Genomic DNA, 23,846 nt, shown 5'->3' on the forward strand with positions numbered 1-23,846 from the left:
TGTATTCCCTTGGAAATCTCTGGAGATGTTCATCGTTAAAACAATTAATAAGCATATGTCTACGGTATGACTAGAGATAATATCTGTTCTTCTTTGCGCATACGAAACAATTATCGATATAATTGGCGATCGGTCAACCAGTATGTGGCCAAATACGTAAGGATTCTTTTTCAGAGTAACTCATTCAGAGAACCAGTGATACTTTGGAATCCTGGGCAAACTCCTAAGACTGAAAGCAACATTGGACCGTAGTACGTGGTTTGCGTGATATTATGATCGAACAAGGCGTGCCTTACATCTTAAATAAAATTTGTATTCAAAAAGGTGCAAAAGTGAAAACATTTAAAGACTCGTTACTATTTTTATGTTCCTACTTTTCATGAATCATGATAAACTCGTTTTAACTTCAACTTGTCAAAAACATAGTGCATTTTAAGAGTTAAGTTCTTCCGTAAGAAAATAATTCGTTTGAGTTGAGTGGCTACTAATTTGGTTAATACGAAAATTGTGGGCCCTGCATACGGACTACTTTTCATTTGCCCCAAAAAAACAACAATGTCGTTAAAAAAAGTGGATACCCACACTTGGTTCTTTGAGGCCGACTCTTCGTACAGAGACGAAGCTGGGGTAAGTGATATAAAAATTAGTAAAAATAAATGCCGTGGAAACACATTAAGCCATAACTAACGTGATGGTAAAAACAAGTGTTGTTGCTTTTCGATAAATAATTGCCCACTATTATGTTAATACAGTTTTAATTTGTTGTAAAGCTCTCAATTTCGCATCATGATTTTGCTTGCGTACTGATTAAATTTCGATGAGCTATAGATAGCGCAATAATTAATGAGTGCAGTGTTTTCTATAATAATAAGGATATAGTGTTATTTCAGTGTTCTTATGAGTTCGTTTTGTTGAAGTTGTAGTTCGTGACCACGACCCGTGCTTTCTGATATCTATGCTCATCTGAATATTCAATATCTTTCGCGCTTTCTGTTCTTTTTATATATTATTAATGTAGTCTGGATAAATGTGCCCTATAACAGTTAATACTGTACGTTCTTTATTATTTCATAATTATCTAATACTCGAATACTCGAAAGTATTCGAATAGACATATACTCTAAACGATATGATTTTTATGTATACGTTTTCTTTAATATGAACATAGAACATGTTTACCTTTCAACCAAAGGACCAACCAAAAAATTATATGAGTGTGCAGTTTATCTTAAGATACAGTTGTCAATATGAACAGTTTGCCGAAGAACTGATTTTACAGTAAAGCATATATGCATAAGGCATGTACGTAAAGTGTCGTCCCAGATTAGCCTGTGCATTCCGCACAGGCTAATCAGGGACGACACTTTCCGCTTTAATGTCATTTTTTTCTATTAAATGAAGTCTATTCTTAGCAAAATTGCAATTTAGGCGGAAAGTGTCGTCCCTGATTAGCCTGTGTGAACTGCACAGGCTAATCTGGGACGACACTTTACGCACATGCATTATGCCGAGTTTTCTCAGAACACGACTCATATGTATATTCTGTCTATTAAACAGATGGCTGAAGTTTTGACCAGGAACTTGATAGCATAATTATAATGGAAAAAACATATATATTTTAATTGTATATGTATTTATTGTTTTTGGTTGATTAAAAACGATCGTCACTAAAATCAGTAAGATCAAAAAGTTATGAGTAATTACACATTATCTTTGCATCTCAAAAAAAGAAGAGGCGCGCGTGATTAACGGCCGTGAATTAAAGGGATACTGTGTCTGAACAATTTTAGCCACAGTATATATACATACCTTTTCACGAGGACAAATATGTCATTGAAAGCGCTTCTCTGAGAATGTAAAAACGAAGGCTGGAATTTGTAAAAAACAAGCTTGAAAATGAAGACATGACGTGTCACTGTATTTATCAATCGCTTTGTCCACCAAAAAACTTGACCGATATATTTATAGGCCGTGCTCTGTGAAAATGGGGTTTAATTCATGTTCGTAAAGTGTTGTCCAAAAGTAGCCTGTGCAGTCCGCACAGGCTAATCAGGGACGACACATTCCGCCTAAACTTTATTTTTGCTATGAAGAGGCTTTCTTAAAACAAAATATATCATAAAAGCGGAAAGTGTCGTCCCAGATTAGCCTGTGCGGACTGCACAGGCTAATCTGGGACGACACTTTACGCACATGCAATTAACCCCCTGTTCAAAGAGCGCGGCTCATATTAATTAAAAATGGTTCAGCCACACGAAGCGTATGCATGTATAACGGTGGTAGCCCATCAACATCGGTATATGGTCCTTATGTAAGCCTTGTTTCAAATCATGTTTTTAATTTGCAAATGAATATTTTATATTCAAAAATCTAAATCCTTTATACATTATTTTTGCGAACTGTTTGTTAAACCAAATAAGATCTGACAATTACATTTCAGCAGTATTACTGCAAGTTATTCTTGGTACAAAGCCGACACTAACAGGTATACACGTATAATTTGCAGAACCTTAATGTGTCTATGTGTCGCGCGAACAAAGCGACACAAAATAATGGGTATTTCCCAAGTGCGTACATCCATTAAATTATACTGCACAACAAAGATGTTCAACCAGTCTATTATATTATAATTTAACACTTTTTGGAGTAAATGCGAAAAGTTTTATATTTTGCTTAACTTATTCTATTTATTCATTCGGGACTACTGACGGTTCTTTTCAACAAAATTGCATTTGCTGTTGACAAGGGTCAATTAAGGTGAAAATATGAGAAAGGCATCTACTAATAAATACGTTAGGTAATTCCGGCCTCGTTTAAGCATGTCTGTTGTTAGAGTTACTTCCCTTTACTTGTAATATTATGTTTTCGCTACCGCGTTTCCGTTTGTGAGACTTATGGTTTAGGTTGTTCATGTTGATCAAGACTTTATTTATGTTGACCTAGACTTCAAGCGTAAATTGCAAATATAACATCTTATCTTTTGTCTTAGCGCTTAGAAAAACATCCCCTTTCTGTATTGTCTATCAATATTTTATTCTTGTGTATGAAACAAGCAAAACTATAGTTTGACATAATTTTAATTTATCATAAATATATACTTAATATAATTGTTTCGTGTGTTTTGTAAGGAATCATTAAAACAAGGAAGCATTATTTCTATTTATTATCATACCATTAATTGCAGTCTACTAAAAGCGGTGGTCCGATGTACCTTGGCATATTATTTCTCAGTATAGTTTCTGCATAAAACTGCTTTCTTGGCATACAACATATTGTTAGTTAAGCAAAATATATTTACAGCATCGTATTGTCGCTTCGAGGAAGTCGATGGAAGCCGAATAGGCCAAGGTCGTTCGCCTGGTAATCTGAAATTGTTACGCTTACTCTTTAGATACCAAGTCAGACGCGATAATAATACAAAACATAATAATATTAGTATTTTTTTTAATATTCCTCGACCACGTGTGGCGAAAACTTAGATTATTGCATAAGCAGCTAATACACGAAATTAGCAATTGCCGTACTGTAGTCATTGAAAATATGTCCTTATTAGAAGTATTTTTAGAAGCAACAAAAAGTGTGTTGAAAATAAGATTAAATTGATCGAAACGTGGTTGGAATCTTTACTGTTGATAGATCCGCTGGACGACTAGACGAAGCATTATCCTTAGAGACTTCAAATATAGCTTGTGTAAATTTTTGCAGGCCCACATTATGTGTAATTAGATCAATCTCCGTCTGTGTTTTCGGTGATACAATTAATCTGCACAACGATTTTTATGACCAAATATATAACTTCTGCTCTTCGTTGCACATACGCACTCCAATTAGCGCCGATTTGGCGATAGGTTTATCCAATTAGCGCCGATTTGACGATCGGTGTATCTGTCTGATCCAATAGGATGTTGCAAGGCTGTCGACCTGCATTAGTCAGTGAAGAAAGAAATCGTGATGCTTGTTTTATTGGTGCGCCATTAGTTTTAACCGATTAATTTTTGCTCGATTGCATCGAAAGCCTAACGCTTATAGAAACGCTTTCCAGTCCGTTTCCTGTGCCTATATCCAGTACTTGGTGTCTTTGGGGAAGATCTTGAGAACGCTACCCGAGTGGGGATCGAACCCGTGACCACCCGATCGCTAGGCGGACACATTATCCAATACGCAACTGCAGGATAACAAGCAATTCGTCATTGCTTGAAAGTATCACCTTGTTCTTTAGTGCCCATTTAAAATGCCCCCTTTTATCGTTTTTTACAAGGTAAAGTATCCGTATATGACAAGTATACGTTTAAATAAAAGTAAAATCTAAAATGATTTAATTCAGGTTTATTTTTACAAATTGTTAATACTCTTCTTTTATATTTAATCATTTTATTTGTTTGGACTAAACGTCAGGTTTGAAGATATATTGATATTAATTTTTTTTTAATCTGTGGACTAACCCTTCTTGTGTGTTATACTCAACATCAGGGGCTCTGTTATGAAAACGTCATATATTGCACGTCACTTTGATAATAATGTGTGTATTATATGAGCGATCTGGTCAGGTGAAACATTGTTGAATGATATACAATACATAATTGTAAATTAACCCATTTATGCCTAGTGGACTCTCCCATCCTTCTAAATTGGATCAATTTATTTCCAAAACAAGGGATGTCTAGTATATTTATTTCTATATTTAGAATATTTATGACAGAAATTCCTGTAAGCAAACAACGCAGACGCTGATGAGACGCCGCATCATGCGGCGTCTCATCTGGGTCTACGCTGTTGGCCAAGGCCCTTTTTCTAGACGCTAGGCATAAAAGGGTTAAACTTTTCTTCTTTTTTTACAATATTTACACGAATAGTTTGATGTAAAATTATATTATGTTTTCGCCAATAAGTAAATGAGTATATGATTATGAGTATGTCACAGTTGAAATCAAAAGTTAACTGCCATAAACGGTACAGCAAATTCAAACTCTGGGAATAAATCAGAGTTTTTATTCGAAAAGCAAAAAACTTGACTATCATTACACCTGAACAATGTGTGAGTACGTCTCAACTGAACGGGCAGAGGCGGAAAGAGTACATTCTGCCAGCCTCAGGCCCGTCCTACCGATACTCGCGTGGATAACGCCAAAACGCACGTGAGTTTCCATGGCAACAGACCATCGTTCGAACCTGCTTAACAATCACTCTGGTATGCTTGTTTGAAAACTTCGGAAGTTGTAAAATTTCCGCGTGCCGAAGAAGTCCCACACTCTATGTGGCTTTAGACTTAGGTACCCAGTGGATGCGTGTTTTCTTGCCCATTTGGATCTTGTAGACTTAGAAAAGGACTTTAACCCCATTACGTTAGGAGTTATTGAAAAAGGATTTTAAATCGAGTAGAGCAAGAGATTTTATTAACTGGTGTGTTTTGACGTATATCTAGATTCCAAGCGTTATCGTCTAAGAAGGTAAGACTTAAAGTGCAAAACACTTGTTCCGTTTGCTGATAAGCTGTAGATTATATGTCTGATATTTAGATGGCAATATCGTGAAAGTTTAATCATATATCTGCATTTGAAATAAGTTTGAGTAGAAAGAAGCTTGAAGAGAACACAGAAATACGTGTTAAACTGGCAACACTTGTTATATTGTTTCAGTTATTCCAGTTTTTACTATCCCAAATTGCTTAATTTTTAAAAGTGTATTCTTAGCAATGTTTGAATTGCCTTATGATAATGCGTTAACAGGTTGGCTTTTAAATAAACTTAGTCAAAGCGGTTAAAAGGGGTTGACTTTTCCATGTTCTGTATTTAAACCAAACACAACATATTTAGGGTCGTTATTTAGGTATATTTCACTGTTTTGGCGAGGTTTTCACTATGGACGTTAATAAACCAATTTATGCCTAGCGTCTAGAAAAAGGGCATTGGCAAACAGATAGAAATAAATATACTAGACATTCCTAATTTTGAAAATAAATTCATCCAATTTAGAAGGATGGAAGAGTACACTAGGCATAAATGGGTTAATTGCCTTCATCAACCGAACAATCGCGGATGCAGGCTTCGGTAGTTTTTCGTTATGTCAAGAGCAGTTGTTGTAAAATTGTATCAGGGACGTAGATATCTACGTCTCTGAGTGTATGAATATGGGCATGATATGTCACAAGACTGTAAAAACGAAATTGCGTAGACCAATCATATTATTTTAGTTCTTTCATTTGCTTGTTTTAAAGGTAATATTATGGGCGCACTGCGAGCGGCATGATTTCCTGGAAAAGTTATGTACAGCCCTATACAGTTTTGTAAAATATATCATTTTTCAGGAAAAGTTTTGATTTTTTACAATAAAAAGTGAAATTTTATTAGGGTCAAAATATACAAGTTATTATAAAACCATGTTAAGTTTTGTGGTAAATGTCATCTTTCGGAACTTTTTTTTGCCTTTTAGACTAAAGAACTTCATTTGCATACATTTGTGGCGGGACAGAGAGAGAGAGAGTAAACTTATGAATGTGATCAGGGGTTACCCTTTATGTCAATTGAGATTGATTGTAAATAAGCATTTCTTAATATGACTTTCATTTTCATGGCTTCATAGAGTAATATGGTGCACTATACCTAAATTGTTATCTCATGTTCAACGACTTAATTTGGACATTTTTTGAGGAATAAAAATGAAGTATGTACGTGCCAAGCGGTCAAACATTTATAAGAAAGAATTGTTTGTGCTTCGTTTGTTATGGAAATTATACGAGCAGAATCAATACATCCGTACAACATAATTGTGTCGTACTTTATTGTCGGGTGCTAAAGACGATTACTGAATCTGATCTACAGAAGGTTATATATTTTTAGGGTTTCTAATTTTCAAAACGTCAAGGTATTTCTTTCCCGCAATGTTCCGCAGGGAAAAAACTAACTGAATCGTATAAGCAGGTTTATAGCAAAGTGAAAATAGATCTGACTCCATGCCAATTTTTTTGTGTTCGCGATTTGTACTAACTATATTATTCTGTACGAATAAGCAAAAATTGTGCCGTTCTATTTCAATATCTATTGGGTATATCGCGATTAATCAAGCAATGTGACATGTATTGAACCTAGGTAATACCTACAACAATTTGTTAAACAAGCATTTACTTATTTTTTTAAGTATGCTAACAAGAAGCATTATTACGAAATGTTTGCATATACGCACTTCTTGATTTCGTTAGTCATGTATTCGATGGGCGCACAATAAATATCGATCATTTTGGATGTGATGAAATATATTTCTCCTGTATTATCTGCTTCACAGTTTCTTGAAGCTGGAATCAACACGCCGTGTTTCAACATTTCAATATTATTTCGGCTTGTATGCACAAACTACTGCATAATTATTAACCCTTTGCATGCTGGGTAATTTGTCTTCTGCTAAAATGTCGTCTGCTGAATTTATAAAATTAGCATTTTCTTTGATCTTTTTCAAAGAATACTATCAGAATAGCAAACAGTTTGGATCCAGATGAGACGCCACGTTCTGTGGCGTCTCATCTGGATCCAAACTGTTTGCAAAGGCCTTTAAAATTCAGCTCCAGCGCTTTAAGGGTTAACCGCGTCTTTTTTGTGTTGCAGTTTCTGCAACTAATCACCTGATTACGATTTGTTATTGTAAGCATGACTTTGTATTTTGCATCGATACAGTTAATAAATTGCCTCACAATGCGCCAAACCACTTACTCATAGCAAAGTTTCTGATTCTAGGTTTATAATAAATATAATGAAAGAGTTTATGGCTTTCCACTGTGTAAGCTTTGAAGAAGTGTGTTTCTCCAAGTGCCATTTGAAATCATCAACATTTTTATTATTAATAATTTTCAATGTTGGAAATTGGCGAATTTAAGTGCTGACTAAATAGTCAGTTTTTAAAAATGACGAAATTTCGTGCTGGCGAAAATAAATGGTTTCACAGTAACTGATTCTTTAAGCTTGAATCAACAATATAATGACCTTGGTCTAACGTTTGATTATCAATACGGCTCAACTTTTTTCCTAAGCTAATCTCATGCATAAATAATAACCGGCACATACATCGCGTCTTTACCTTGGCAAAGCTTTTGCAATCAGTCATCTCATCATGATTTGTTATTATAAACATTACCGTGCATTATGCCTTGATAAAATTAACAAATTGCCCCATGCTGCGCCAGACCACTTACAGTTCGTTATTATCAAGTCTCAGGTACTAGGGCCAGGTGTAACCGTAGTGTAAGAATTGGTGGCCGAGTGCCCGATTCCTATCTTACGGAGGAGTCCGGAGATAGCCGATTTATCACGATTGCACCAATAACGTACATGTATACAGCATCTGTTTTCAATTTGAAAATGGTCAACGACGAATAAAGTGGAAGCGGCTTTATCCATTTCCAAAACCTTAAGAATGTCCATGTTATACAAAAAGGTAAAATAAACACACAGAAACATTACTAGTTGAGACACCATTTGATGCGTCATGACTGTGGTCTTTATTTGGGACAAAAAGTCAAAAACATACACAGGAACATTACCAGGTGAGACATCATTTGTTGCGTCATGTGATCTTTATTTGGGACCATTGACCAATGAATACCACAGGACCCATCTTAAAATAAATTATGCAAACTGGGGACACTGTCCCGAAGCAATGATGCAAACTGGGGACACTGTCCCGAAGCAATAATGCAAACTGGGGTCACCGTCCCGAATGAATGATGCAAACTGGGGTCACCGTCCCGAATGAATGATGCAAACTACTGTCCTGGAACGGTATATGCAATGGGTTTGCGATAGCAGTCATACATGTGTATTTATATAACGTATTCATCACAGCTTACTTGGTTTTGTTTTTACAGTCTTTACAATTGACTTTCACTTCTCTGAGGCGAACTTTAGCTCAGTGACTTTGATTTATAAATAATACAAAAATCTTAATTAATATATCCTAAAGCATGCATTCTAAATGAGTGAAAGTTCGTTATCCTTTATTCCATACATTCGTTGTCCAAAACCCCTGTACGGAACGTGCATTGTTTTTAACTGTATATAAAATGTAAAGTATTCGCGTCAATATGTACATATGACTAACATTATTGTGTTACCGATAAATTATACTACTAAATTATTATCAGAAAAAAACAGGAATGAACTTATCTTATTATTAGAATCATCATCTTTTTCGAGTAAGATAAGTAAATTTAATTTTGATTAGTCACCATCAATACTTCCCCTCCTCTACTGCATTCCAAGGAATTGCAAGGAATTGCAATATTTACGTCGTGCAAAAAATGTTCGTAAGGTTTATTTTGGTATAACTAAACAGTTTTGTCTTAGTTTCTTAGCGCTCTGTGTCTGTTCTCTACACGAGCAATGACGAATCGCCAAAGGTGAGAATTTGTAACATGGCATTCTTCTTAGAATACGAAAAGGCAAGCCTGTACCGAAATATAATATACGTACAAGCGCATACGTACAAAAAGGTTAACGTTGGTCGATGCTTTATGATATTTGCGGTCACAAAACCGTACTGCAAATCTAATAAGCTACAATACAGTAAATGTATTTTAAGAAATCGCGATATAAAACATCCACAAATGATTTCCAACATTACACGTCGCAACAAACCATGCAAATATAGCTTTTACGCATGACGTGTACTAGTGTTTTTATATATGGCTGCGTAATTTACAACAAATTATGTCAAGATATGTTCCTTTCCAATCTGCATAAATGTCGTCACTGAACATTTAACTCTTTCAGTGCTGGAACCGGATTATGAAGGCCTTTGCAAACAGTTTGGATCCAGATGAGACGCCACAGAACGTGGCGTCTCGTCAGGATCTAAACAGATAAGACGCCAAAGAACGTGGCGTCATATCAGGATTAAAACTTTTTGCTATTCTGATAGTATTCTTTGAAAATAAATCGAAGAAAATGCTAATTTTATAAATTTAGCAGACGACATTTTAGCAGACGACAAATTTCCCAGCATGCAAAGGGTTAACGATCACTAAATGGATGAACAGAAAAACGTCTGAAGGACCCAACACCAGGAAATGCTCGAAGCCATTCACAACAGTCTAAAACACGTATCGCAATTGCAATTGTTGATTACAATAAACCAACAAATGTTGCATACTTACTAATTAATGCCGCTATAATCACAGTGCTCACAGTCGGTTCATGATGTACCAATTATCGCTTCGTTATGGGTTTAATGTGCCACGTGTACTGATATATATCACGGGACCTGTCGGATCATGCGTGCAGGGTTCCAAGTACTTGTAACGAATAAATAGTATTAACGGTTATCTACAAAATAATTTGCCTAAAACGCAGGTACTGCTATTTAATACTTGCATTATTGAATATTTCGTAGTAAATGCTCGAAACGTCATAATACGCTATACTCGGAAATTCGCCTGACGTGTATTTCATTTTTAAGTGACAAGTATTCGGCATAATGAATTCGAACCTTCATTAAGCATTACCACAATTTTTATTTGTTTACGGTTGAAACTACTGGGACAAATACGTCAATTTCAAAGCGTTGTCAAAACATCGAAGATTATCAAATGAAACAAGAAATAAATAAGTTGCTAATCGCATGCTATTAATTCAAGATATGTTTGGCTCAGTATGGTTCGTTATCGTCAGCTAAATATTTTTGGAAAATTTATTGCGTCAGTTTCAGATACCTGAAGAGATTCCGATCTGGAATCGTATCTCTTATCAGTTGTATCATGTTGTCCTTATCGCCAAACGTAGATAAATTATTGTATAAGTGGAGCAAGTGTTCTATAGACGAATGTGCATACCGAAATGCATGTCTGCAGCATCAAAGAAAACATTAAAGTGCATCCATTTCTATACACTCGAAACATATCCTGGAGAAGAGCATCGTAATCGAACGGCTAGTATAATTTAATTACATGTATAAGTAAGCAAGTACATTGCTTTTAAGAAGTATAGAAAGGCGAAATTATATGCATTAACAGTTTTAATATCTTTGGTTGTTTCATGACTTTGAGTGCATTCCTATTAAAGCAATAGTAATAGACTATAATAGAGCCAAAAACTTAGCATCAAGATCTCTCACATGCAATCACGGGAAACATTAACTGGAAACGTAGGCAAGGAATTTGAGAAGAGAGCTCGTTAGTTGTAAAACATAGGTGGATTGAAAATACATTGTGGTTTTCCCCCAAGCAGAGTGATGCATTGACTGGGATAGGCTCCGAACATTGCTAGAGGTTGTTGGTTTTGGTTCATCCTGTTCCTCCACTATTTTCCTGCTATTTTTGCAGTCGAAAACTGGATTACTCCTAAAGTTGACAGTTCATTTGATGGATGATACCGTTTTACGCGTTTCAGTCCTTCCAGTAAATACTCATCATTCGGTGTTGTTAATCCTTTATTTCAAAAATATTTGAAGAATGTAGCTATTTGCGTACCGTTAAAGTGATATTATGGGCATCTAACATTTTATAGGTGTCTATCGCAACCGTTATTTATTTTTGGTGTTTTCATTTCATATACACTTGTATTTGTTAAGGAAGCATCAACATACTAAAACATTATACCGGAAAGAGAAAAATAATGCATTTGAATATCAACCGTACTTTCGTTTGACAACTAATCATGCATGTACGATGTGATACTAAATTTAGTTTAAGTGCAGATTCGTTCATACGACACAAAGACACAACGACACAATTTCTTTTTACGGATCATTTCGGCTTACAGGACTGGGTGGGTCACGTAAGAATATCGAATATAAAATATATTTTTTATAAACAACTGGTATCAAGATGAGTTGCAGATAATTGGTCAGTAACCACATTTTAACTAACTCTTTTGACCTGTTAATTCTTTTCAGCTCAATTCAACAGTGAAAAATGCCCATAATATCACTTTAAAGAAACGCCCATACCGCAATTATGTATCTTCTTTGAAACCAATAATCAAATGCCAAAAGTATGCCTTGCCCACTACAGAAACAACGAGAAATCATACACATCTGTTTGTAATCGTGACAGAAGCGTTAGATCGCTCAGGGCGATGACCAATGACAGATATTCCAACTGATTGCCTTTATAAGATTCTTTGATACAAAAAATAATGAGTAGGAAACGTTTAACATTTTCACGATATACTGAAAATGATGACTTACAGGTAGGGCTGTCACGATTCACCGGTATATCGGTATATCGCGGTGCATGTCGTGAAAAAAATCGCACCGCGGTACGGCGTTGCCGCACCGGTTTTTTAAATATTATTATATTAGCACAGATATAAATACATTACATAATTAATTTGATATAGATATCGTTTTAAAAACTGTAGAAGCGATTCAAAAGGGCTAAATAAATAATCCGTTAATATCCAGGTCAAGCAAGCGCTTCCACTGGTAGATGTTTAACTTTCACGTTTAAAATACGGCGATGTATGGGTCCGTACCTTTTTTGGAATTTGGGACAGATTTCCTTAGCAAATCAGTTCATAATTATCCAAAAGATGTTTACTCTATTTCTTATTTTCTTTCTTTAGTATATCGATCGTTCAAAGCATGGCACTTCCGAATCATGTTATCTTAAGATTATGAATAAGTCGCGGAAGAGTCAGAACGCTACGAATTTTCAATACTGGGCCTGCTGACTCCGCATTTTAAACATGCCCTTGAAGCGTTCGATTTACACAGATTGTAGTCACAGCTATTGTAAACAACATGGCGGACATTTTAGAAAAAGACGCGAATAACAATAACAATGACTACTTCTATCAAGTTTATTACAGTTTCTTTTACAGTTTCTAGTCATACTATGATACCAGTGTTTTCTGATTATTGAGTTTAATAAAGTTTGTAAAACTTGTTATTCTGCTGTTTTCTTCACAGATTCATATTTTTGAAATATCGCGGTACGTACCGCGATACAGTGTTGCCGTACCACGATATACCGCGGTACGCTCACGGCGTATCGTGACAGCCCTACTTACAGGCTCTGTAAGGTAGAATCTACCAGTGTAATATGCGGATAGGTTTCGCGGGATAGGTTTTGCGGGCCGCGGATATTTCGGGCCGCTTATGAAATTCGTCCGCGGAATCGGGCGTACCCTCCCCCCATTAATTTAGCCGTGCCTACCGGTAATTATGCCTTACGTTGAAGCGTGTGGCTGTGCTACGTGCATTAGATTTACGCTGTTCGGTGCTTTAAGGTATTGGTGGTTACAAACCCCAACTGCCTTTACTATTTCGCATTTTTTTCTGGTGTGCATTTTTTTGGTTTTTATCAGTTTTTATGTCTGTGAAATATTTCGTAACGATTTCTGTTAACGTATAAACACTTTGACGGGGATGTTTAAAACCATTCTACTGTCGTTTTACGGACAGTAAATACTTGCTTCTATGATTCACAACAGACTGCAAATCTAATGAGCTAAAATAACATAAATGTATGTTAATAAGTCGCGCTGTAAAACATCCGAAGATAATTTCCATTACACACACACTATTCGAAAGCACACATATGTATCAACGCATGGAGTATAATAGACTATTTTATACGGCTGTTTATATACAAAACAATCGGTCAAGATGTGTTCATTTCCAATCTGCATAAAATATTATGTCTCTACCTAGCATGTAACGATCACTAAATGGATTTATAGCAACACATCTGAAGGATTCAACACCAGGAAATGCTCGAAGCCATTCACAACAGGCTTAAACACTTCTCGCAATTGCCATTGTTCAAGAAAAAAATCTAATACTGCAGACGTTACTTATTAATTCCGCTATAATCACAGTGCTTACAGTCGGTTCATTATGTACCAATTATTGCTTCGTTACCGGGTTGAAAGTGCATCGTGAAATGATGTATATCCCGATACCTGTCGAATCATTAGCGCCATTTTGAAACCAGTTCACATTTGGAAACGGTTTCAAATTTATGTAAATAATAAGTAATATTTACCGTTACTTTAAATTATATTGCCTATTTAAATGTATTTTTAATCCTATTGCGCATGCGTTAAAGGGACCTTGTCATGTTTTGGTGAATTGACAAAATTGAAAACAAAAATGTTTCAGATTCGCAAATGTTCGTTGTTGTTATGATATTTACAAGGAAATGGTAATGCTGAACATAACCATGATCTAAAATATACATTATATGCATCTTTTGAAGATTTAAAAACCTGAAAATTATAATTATGCTCACTATTACTGTTTCCTCACAAATATCATAACTACAACGAAAATGCGCGAATCTGAAACATTTTTTTTAATTTGTCAATTTACCAAAACGTGAAAAGGTTCCTTTAATAATTTGGGGAGTTCTGTTGTTGTCGTTATATTTTGTGACACTACGAGGATTGCTTACATAAAGTATAAAGTACACCACATACTGTAAGATCACGGACAGCCAATTGTTTTAAGTGCTATATTTTTACTCCAATGGTCAGTGGTTCGAGCCCAGTTGATGATTACTTTTTTCTTTTTAAAATTGTATTCTTCTTTTTATTTTAGACACAATATTTACATTAACCAATTAAAGGCGTTTAGTGCCAAATTGCATTACATGTAAAAATCTGCGACAAGGTCCCTTTAAACCATGTTTACGTATTTAAATTGGATAAGTTTGCTTCTTACGCTGCCTTTGAATTACTTTAAAGATTTAAAGAATGATATCGGAAATTCTCAAAACGTCAAGATACGCTATACTCGGAACATTCGAGAGCATTTTATTGCATTATTGTATAACAAGTAGTGAATCCAGCATAATAAATCGAAACCTTCAATCAGAATTGGCGCAAGTTCTATTTGTTCACTATTGAACGTACAACGCCAAATACTACACTACCATAGCGTTGTCAGAACGAAATATAACATATGACATATGGATATTTATTTAACGTCGGTTTACAGAAAACAAATAATATTAGCTAATAGCTATTTACCGACAAACAATATGTATTAGAATAACAAGCATACAACAGCTGGAATTAAAATGTCATAATTAAGTAATTATATATAGGTAAAATATTAATAGTTTAAAACAATTTGTATCGGGTAAACAGAGTTTGCATTCATACTGAAAGACGATATATTTTTATCACATTATCATTTTGAAAATAAAAACGGCATGATACAGTATTAAAACAAGAAAAAAAAAACACAACACTTGCTTATTGCTCGTGTACTTTTCTATATATTCAAATTTTGTTTGGTTCATTATGATGCGTTATCGTCAGCAACAAGTTGCCTGTAAACTTTATTGTGTCAGGTTTTGATAACTTAAGAGATTCCAATCTGGAAAAAAATATATAGAATTTCGTATCATTCATGAGTAAGAGCACATTGTCGTTATCGCCCAACGTACACCAAGTATAATCTAAGTGAAGCAGAAGTTCTTAAGACGAAAGGGCTTACGGAAATGCATGTCTGCAACATCAAAGAAAACAAAATAGTGCATCAATTTCCAGACTCTTGAAACGAATTCCGGAGAGGAGTATACTAATACGAATTCATAGAATAATGGAGCTGATAGTAAGCTGCTTAATGTTTTTAAGAATTGAAGAATAGCGGATTTCTTTGCATTAATAGTTTAATCGTTTTGGTTGTTAAATAATTGTTTTGCGTTCAACCATACAAGAGAGAAGCGGTGTCGTAAATAGACATAGACCGTAATGGAGCCAAAAAAACGTTACATCACGATCGCTCATACACAATCTCTAGAAACATTATCTGGGAACGTACGCTAGGAATTGGAGAGAATAGCTCGTTCGTTGAAAGACATAGGCGGATTGAAAATGCATTTTGGACCCCCCCCCCCCCCTCCCTCCCCAGCAAAATGAATCATTGATTAGTACAGGCTCTGAACATTGCTAGAGAGGTTGTTGCCTTGGTTTATCCTGTTTTTCTATTGTGTCCTTGCTATTTTTGCAATCGAAAACTGGATGACTCCCAAAGCTGACTGTTCCTTAGACGAATGATACCGTATCGCTTTCTTCAATCCTTTCGGTCAGTATATACTCATCCAATTCTGTTTCTAAATACAAAATTTAACATGATTTCCTTAACATCTAAGATTAATACAAAACTGGTTGAACTCGGGGTCGTAGCTTTATATAACATATAGAGATGACCAGTGACATGATTTTTAGCACGAGCCTAGTTATGGAAAACTGGGCTCAATAAATATAGGTGTCTTGTTCTGTGAAAGCTGGTCATAATGCATGTGCGTTAAGTGTCGTCCCAGATTAGCCTGTGCAGTCTGCACAGGCTAATCAGGGACGACACTTTCCGCATAAACTTGATTTTCGGTAATGAGGGACTTCCTTGAAACTAAAAATACCATTAAAGCGGAAAGTGTCGTCCCTGATTAGCCTGTGCGGACTGCACAGGCTAATCTGGGACGACACTTTACGCACATGAATTAAGCCCAGTTTTCTCAGAACAAGACACAAATAGTGTCATCCCAGATAAGCATGTCCGTTTCAGACACGCTTATTATTGACAGCAATATCCGCTTTTGTGAGTTTTACGTTTAGAGGAAGGCTCTTCTAAATGGAAGACAATTGTTATATGTTTTTCTTCAATTTGTTATGTAAGTTCTTCTTTTGAATCTGCAAGTCGCTGTTTGCTGCTAAACTGTACGATTTTAAAACAACCACATAAAATACCCTTGTTGCTATGTTAATGTTATTTATCTTAGTTTTATTTTTTTGACCGTATCCTATAATTAAAAACCATTCCACGTGACAACTCTTTAGTATTCACACGTGACTTCGAATTTTTATACACATAGTTTGACATAAACATTTCCTCGATTCTGTGTGCGGATATTCTAATTTCCGATTTCAAATAGCAAGAGGTTGCATCACACAAAACGCATTACTTACGCATTGGTATAAACCGACTGCTTATTGTAGAGGTTGACGAAATTAATGGCTATACGAAATGCCATTTCCCGCAATAATATATATCTTTATATTTTTAAATGAATTGTGGTGCATAAATGTCGATAAACACATTCTAGTTCGTAAACATTTTACTCAGTGCTTTTTTGGGAATATAACAGACGTTTCTGTAAGGGTTAACTCTTTCAGTGCTGAACCGAATTTTGAAGGCCTTTGCAAACAGTTTGGATCCAGTTGAGACGCCACAGAACGTTGCGTCTCATCAGAATCCAAACTGTTTGCTTCTCTGATAGTAATCTTTGAACAAAGTCGAACAAAATGCTAATTTTAGAAATTCAACAGACAACATTTTAGCAGACGACAAATTTCCCAGCATGCAAGGGGTTAACAGAAGTAGGAACACGGTTTTGCTTTTGCTGCCAAGTTGTTATTAGCTGAAAATATCTTTAACATTCATGTAGACAATAATTATATGCAAGCCGCTAACAATAAACATCAAACGATTATTTGTACTTTTTGGGGGGGCATCTTTGCTTCAGGTGTTCTTTATATACTGCTCATGAAAGACATGTTGGGGCATTGTCAATAGAAACAAATAAAGAATAGGTTTTACGTCTGTTACACGTGTATGATCTCGGCTTAAACATGATCGTGCATTATAACTGTTGTCGTTATAAAACAATTTAGCAATTTCAACAAAAAAGTAACCACGCAACTGCCAGTTGCATTAGCATTCCTATATTACTAAAGTAGTTGCTATTTCAAACACTCCTTTTACTGGTTTCGCATTTTTCCTGTTTCTACCAATAAATGTTGGAAATGGGGATGTTTCTGATGCTAGAAACATTAACTGATTTATCAATGTTGGCTCCCCAGGCGAAGTGCCAAGAAACCATTGAATGATTTGCCTAGACAGATGTGGAATTCAAATCATGCCCAGAACGTGTTGTGCATGTCCTATGCATTTTGAACGGGAATAACTTCTTCGCCATAGTTTTTGCCCTAAATATTTTTTATTGTATCAATTGTTTGGTAAATATGCATATACAAACCCTTAGATAGCAGAATTACTTTGGACATGCGTCGTTCTCTCGCCGATCACATTTACCTGCATTCGATCACACTGTTAACATAAAAGAAACACAAATTATGTTCTAACGATATGCATTTAAGACAGCAATTTATACAAACAACACATATTAATGGAGACGATATTTTACAATAAACCGCATTCACATGTCTATATAAACTATGTTTTTATTACTGCTATGAACTTTCTGAAAACAGGGTATGTAAATGGAATCTTGTCTACTCTCTTAACCCTTCTTACCAGGATTACCAGGATACATATGGGCCTAGCTCTGTGAAAATGGTGTTTAATGCATGTGCTTAAAGTGTCGTCCCAGATTAGCCTGTGCAGTCCGCTTAGGCTAATCAGGTACGACACTTTACGCCTAAACTTGTTTTTTTGCTAATAAGAGACTTTTTCAAAATGTAAAGTATCATAAAAGCGGAAAGTGTCGTCCCTGATTAGCCTGTGCAGACTGCACAGGCTTATCTGGGACAACACTTTACGCACATGCATTAAGCCCCTTTTTTCCACAGAGCTTGTATCGCTGGCAAAATATGTCAGTTAATGTCTTGAGCAACTACTGTGAGATTGTTGAATTAGTTTCTTTCTAATACTGTACACTAGTTGATATATTCTTTGGCATAAAATGTCTTGTTTTATTTTCTAAACATAACTTTTTTCTGGACCCTTACATTTGTGGATTTTGATTTCTTTTTTTAAAATGAACAATTTGCGTCGGTCATTTTGTTTAAATCGGGGATCGGTTAATCCTCGATGTCAATGAAAATTAATGCCTCACGACTAATAAGGATTTTACAGTTTCGAATTGTTCATCTATCATTCAATAATGTCTCTATTTGTATATTGTAAGTAGTCATTTTGCTTTGATTAAAAACCGTTATGTTTTAAATACTGTACATGAAGCCGTGACCTAGTTAATATGGTTCGGCTAAGCGACCCAGAAATAACGGGTTTGATACTTGTGTTGATGGCGTTCTTCACATCTTTCCAATGTACACCAAGTACTGGTTCTACCCAGAAAATAGACTCTATAGCGTTTCAATAAATCTTAGGCTTTAATTCAATTGAGCCAAATTAAAAAAGGGGTTAAACACATGTATTCGAGTATAGACATACATCTATGTTGTTTTGTTTCAGTACAAGATGCCGACACCCGAAGGCCTGAAGCCAGAGATTAAGGATAACAGTGATGGCTCCATATACGTCCAGTATCACCCGACCATCCAGGGGCGACATGAGGTCCAAATGTCCTTTGAAGGGTCCGGCATTGACGGTGAGCTCTCGTGTGTGGTCCATAGCCCCATGATCCATTAGCAAAAATAAGTTTTACTTAAAGGGGCCTTTTCACAGATTTTGGCATTTTTTAACTTATTCATTAAATGCTTTATATCGATAAATGTAAACATTGGATCGTAAAAGCTCCAGTAAAAAATCAAGAATAAAATTTAAAAAAGGAAAAGAATATTGCCCGGACCAGGTTTCGAACCAGTGACCCCTGGAGTCCTGCCAGTGTCCTGAAGTAAAAACGCTTTAGCCTACTGAGCTATTCCGCCGAGTACACATAGATAACGTATTTTATACCTTATATAAGCAATCTTTGTAGTTTCACAAAATTTAACGACAAAAACAGAACTCTCCAAATTATTCAATCGTTTCGCGTTGCAACGCTTTATAATTTTTAGGTTTTAAAATCGTCAAAAGATGCATATAATGGCTATATTAGACCATTTACCATGTTCAGTATTACTGTTTCCTCACAAATATCATAACTACAACGAAAATTTGCGAATCTGAAACAACTTTTTTCAAATTTGTCAATTTACCAAAGCGTGAAAAGATCCCTTTAAGAAGAAAATTTTGCCTCGTTCTGGGAAAAGTGGGTAATGGTTTTCAGTGTCGTACCTGATTATCCTGTGCAGCCCGAAAGGCCAATAAACCCATTTATGCCTAGTGGACTCTCCTATCCTTCTAAAGTGGATCAATTTATTTCCAAAATTAGGGAAGTCTAGTATATTTATTTCTATATTTAGAATATTTCTTAATAATAATTCCTTTAAGCAAACAGCGCATCATGCGGCGTCTCATCTGGTTCTACGCTGTTTGCCAAGGCTTTTTTTCTAGACGCTAGGCATAAATGGGTTAAGAAAGAAAAACAACCTTAGAGCTGAAAGTGTCGTCCTTTATAAGCCCGTGTGGACTTAACGGGGAAATCTGTGACGACGCTTTACGCAAATGCATTAAGCGCGGACTTCACCGAGCAAGTCTCAATTATTTAATTAAGTATGTAGCTGGTATATTTTTTATTTGTTTTTGCTGAGAGAACCGAAATATGATTGTTTTTTTAATGATTTTTAATACAAACATGTGTTTTCCATTAGGATATATTTCATTTTGGCATTGATGCGTAGATAACTTTTAAGTTTTCCCATAAGCTTTGCGGTTATTGTTCGGTTGCCAGTTAAAACAGGGCTGTTACACAACTATTTTCGAAAGTAACAGCATAAGCATTAAGAATTTATTTTTTAAGAGTATTAACGTCAGTTTATCAACAGATATGCAGATATTTTTTTCGATCGCCGATTAATCGTTTCATAACGCATATTTTAACGTTCGGTTTTATTTTCACATTTATGTTCGATATTCTTCAGTCTATTGACTGCTTGTTATTGAACACTAACCTATGCAATTATCAACAAGTATTGACATGTTTGCCAAGTATACACACATGATCTAACATAATACTGTATTATACTCAAAAGCGAAGAAAACGAATTGACGTTGAACCAGATACCGATATTTGTTTTAAAATAAGCAAAGCTTTGATATTACACCTACTATTCGGATTCAAATGCTTCCGGCTAATTGGAAAATTGACATTTGCAAGATAGTTGGCAAACAAATTATTTGGAGAATAGATTTCACAAAAACTCCACACAACAAACAAAAAAGCTGAAAAATTAAAAGTATCGCCTGGCCTATTTATTTGCACAGTCTGCATAATTGTGCAGAAAATCGTGAAGAGTGTTTTCCTCTGCCTGTTTACGTTTCTTTTATGGATTCATCGCAAGAAATTGAAACTTTACGCCGCTTATTGGAAATACATACGCAGCTGTTTCATGTATGGCAACAGATATGCAAAATGAAGACGGATAACGAACAGGCGAATTGCTGCGAGATATTCTGCTTTATCGCGATGATGTTTAATCAGTGTTTGATTCTAAGGTATATCTTGCGGAGATAATGCGTCTCCGCTTGTTGTGAATGGTTTCAGGCGTTCGTAAAATTTCAGCTAATGAATTGGTTACATTTGAAACATGATTATACCATCTGTTTGCTTACTGACTTTTTTATGTCAAAATGTTACGATGGAAACCAAAGTTTTCGACAAAATATAAGTCGTAGTTTTACACGTCTACTGCGCATACATTGCATTCTTTGATCGATTTTGCAGACGTTGGAATGATGGCAATCTTTTTTTGCACAGAAAATGTATCTCTTGGCGAAGACGTTGTATAAAAAAGGGTATATCAATGTCAGCGCAGATAATCATGTACCATGAGGCAAAAAAGTAAAAATACGCAAAAATACAATTTAAACTCAGTTGACGGTTGAAGCAATACAAGATCTGAAGACTGTTTGAAATCTTTCCAATTTATGGACTCTCCCATCCTTCTAAATTGGATTAATTTATTTCCAAAATTATGGATGTCTAGTATATTTATTTCTATATTTAGAATATTTCTTACAGAAATTCATTTAAGCAATCATCGTAGACCCTGATAAGACGCCGCATTAAGACGCTAGGCATAATGGGTTAATATCACTATAGTTTATATATACTCTTTCTAAACTTTGTGGCCTTGTGTACAATAACAATCAGTGACTGCACTTTAAGATTTGGAACTGAGCCATACATACATTCTAGTAATGGTCCCCGTCAAGAACAATCATCATGACGGCGGTCGATGCCCCAATCCAGGGTTGCGATACCAAGCATTATGGACGCAGCATCAACACATGCTGCTTACGTAATCAATGTTACGATTCATAGCACTTTCATGTCAGTACCATTATTGTATTTTGGGTGCGTACTAAAAGGTTGTGAACCTTAAAGGTTTTTTCTATGAACCATATGATCAAAATCTTAATAGGAATTCGTAAGATTGTAAAGGTTAAACAGCCAAAATCAGCCAAGCATATTAATTTAGTTAATATATTTGATATTTTGTTTCATCAGCCCCGTTGGATAAGACGTAATTGAATAATAACCCAGGTGCTGGAAAATCATATCGGAAATATGTACAAGATAAGAATTTTCTTGCTTTTTTTAAGAAGGGCCCTGCGTGATTTTCATTTATTGATTACTCTCAAAAGTATTTCCTGCTATCGAACTGATATATCACCTCCGAAAATGTATGTTAATAGCTGACATTCAGAAATTACTTTTTTTCGTTACAACTAAAAATAATTATAGACCGGTGCAGACATTTCAGCCTATTGCCCAAAAGAATGTTACCTGAAAACCCTTGCTTTTTACGCCGACTGGAATATATCTTAGCTTTGAACGGGCGGTGTGCTTACTAAATTTCAACATCTGAATAGTTTAATGATTTATTTTTGCAAAGGAAAGCCGAACACTCTGGTTTATTTGACAGCCGGAGTAGAAACTGGTGAAATCATACTGGAGTAGAAACTGGTGAAATCATACTGGCGGGGTTTTAATTGAAACTTTCAAGTTTTTGCTTGAAGCTTTCATTATGAACGGAAATGATACTTATTTTCGGTTGTTATTGACAGAAACAGAAACTTTTGGAATTTTCGAAATAAAACAGAAGCTTTAATAGTTTAACTCCAGTTATGTGCCGTTTTTTATTCTTGTCGGCTTGCTATTCTTGGACGATATTATGTTTTGTCGCAGTCTGGATACTAAACCGGCAATTACTTTAAGCCAAATTTAGAATTGGTTGAACTTATTTGAGCCGCATCGTAAAAAGCACCATATGCGGCTAGCGTAGTTCTAGACCAGATTACGAATTCGGGAAGTCTAGTCAGACGATACCATGTCCGCTAATGGGACCACGAAAACACACTTAATGGCGGACAATATAGTCTTTGACCTGGCTGCGCAAATTCCCCTTCAGTTGTAAACAGCTGCAAGCAATATTTTGCCATTTCCAGATTATATCGATTTTCTCAAAATATTTTGGTCAGCAGTATGTATTTAGTTCGTATCTCATATGAACACTCTGAAAACCTCCCAAGGTATCTTCATTGTTTTGTTATAGACATCTTTGCGTCGATGTGTTGATCGCAAATCAACGCTTCTAGCAGCTACGATCATGTTGCAGACTTAGGGAATGATTAACATTAGCGCGTGTGTACGTTTTGTTAGGCATTTGTTTGGCAAAGCAGCTATGAAACTGTATGCAAGATACTGTCACTACCTATGCAGGTTTGTTTTTCTGAGGCAAACATTGAGAGAAGGTTGAAAATTGGTCGACATTTTAAGTTTTGTTTGAAATGTTTATGTTCATGGTTGATGTCCGGCCCATAAAAACAACTCATATGACAATAATTGTCGTTACTAAATGTATTTTATATCTTTGTAAAGTATGCATTAAGTAGAACATAGGACTATGCGTTACAATAAAAAAGCCCATAAACACTCAAAATAAAAGAACATATTCGTATAACAATTCCAAAAATAAATGTAACACATACAAAACCAAAATTTCAATGCTAGATGTGGTCTAGTAACATACATTTAACAAGATACAAAAAAAATACTGGACAATAGCGTTCAAATTTTGGCTATTGCTATTAGGAACACTAATTTT

General features: G+C 35.4%; 1 protein-coding gene across 3 annotated transcripts in view; it reads left to right on the plus strand.

The window, feature by feature from the left end:
* LOC127868061 (filamin-A-like) overlaps window positions 1-23,846 on the plus strand; it is a 62,761-nt gene that overhangs the window by 19,448 nt on the left and 19,467 nt on the right. For 2 of the 3 annotated variants that reach the window (XR_008043865.1, XM_052409651.1), the window contains exon 2: window positions 19,147-19,282. Coding sequence is in view for 2 of the 3 variants with exons in the window: in XM_052409651.1 (XP_052265611.1) it covers window positions 19,147-19,282 (136 nt within the window). In the remaining variant the exon portion in view is untranslated. Of the gene's footprint in view, window positions 1-5,164; window positions 5,448-19,146; window positions 19,283-23,846 lie in introns of those variants that run through there. The other variant, XM_052409652.1, reaches the window with a different exon arrangement.

The sequence above is a fragment of the Dreissena polymorpha genome, chromosome 2, assembly GCF_020536995.1.
Source record: "Dreissena polymorpha isolate Duluth1 chromosome 2, UMN_Dpol_1.0, whole genome shotgun sequence".
NCBI lineage: Eukaryota > Metazoa > Mollusca > Bivalvia > Myida > Dreissenidae > Dreissena > Dreissena polymorpha.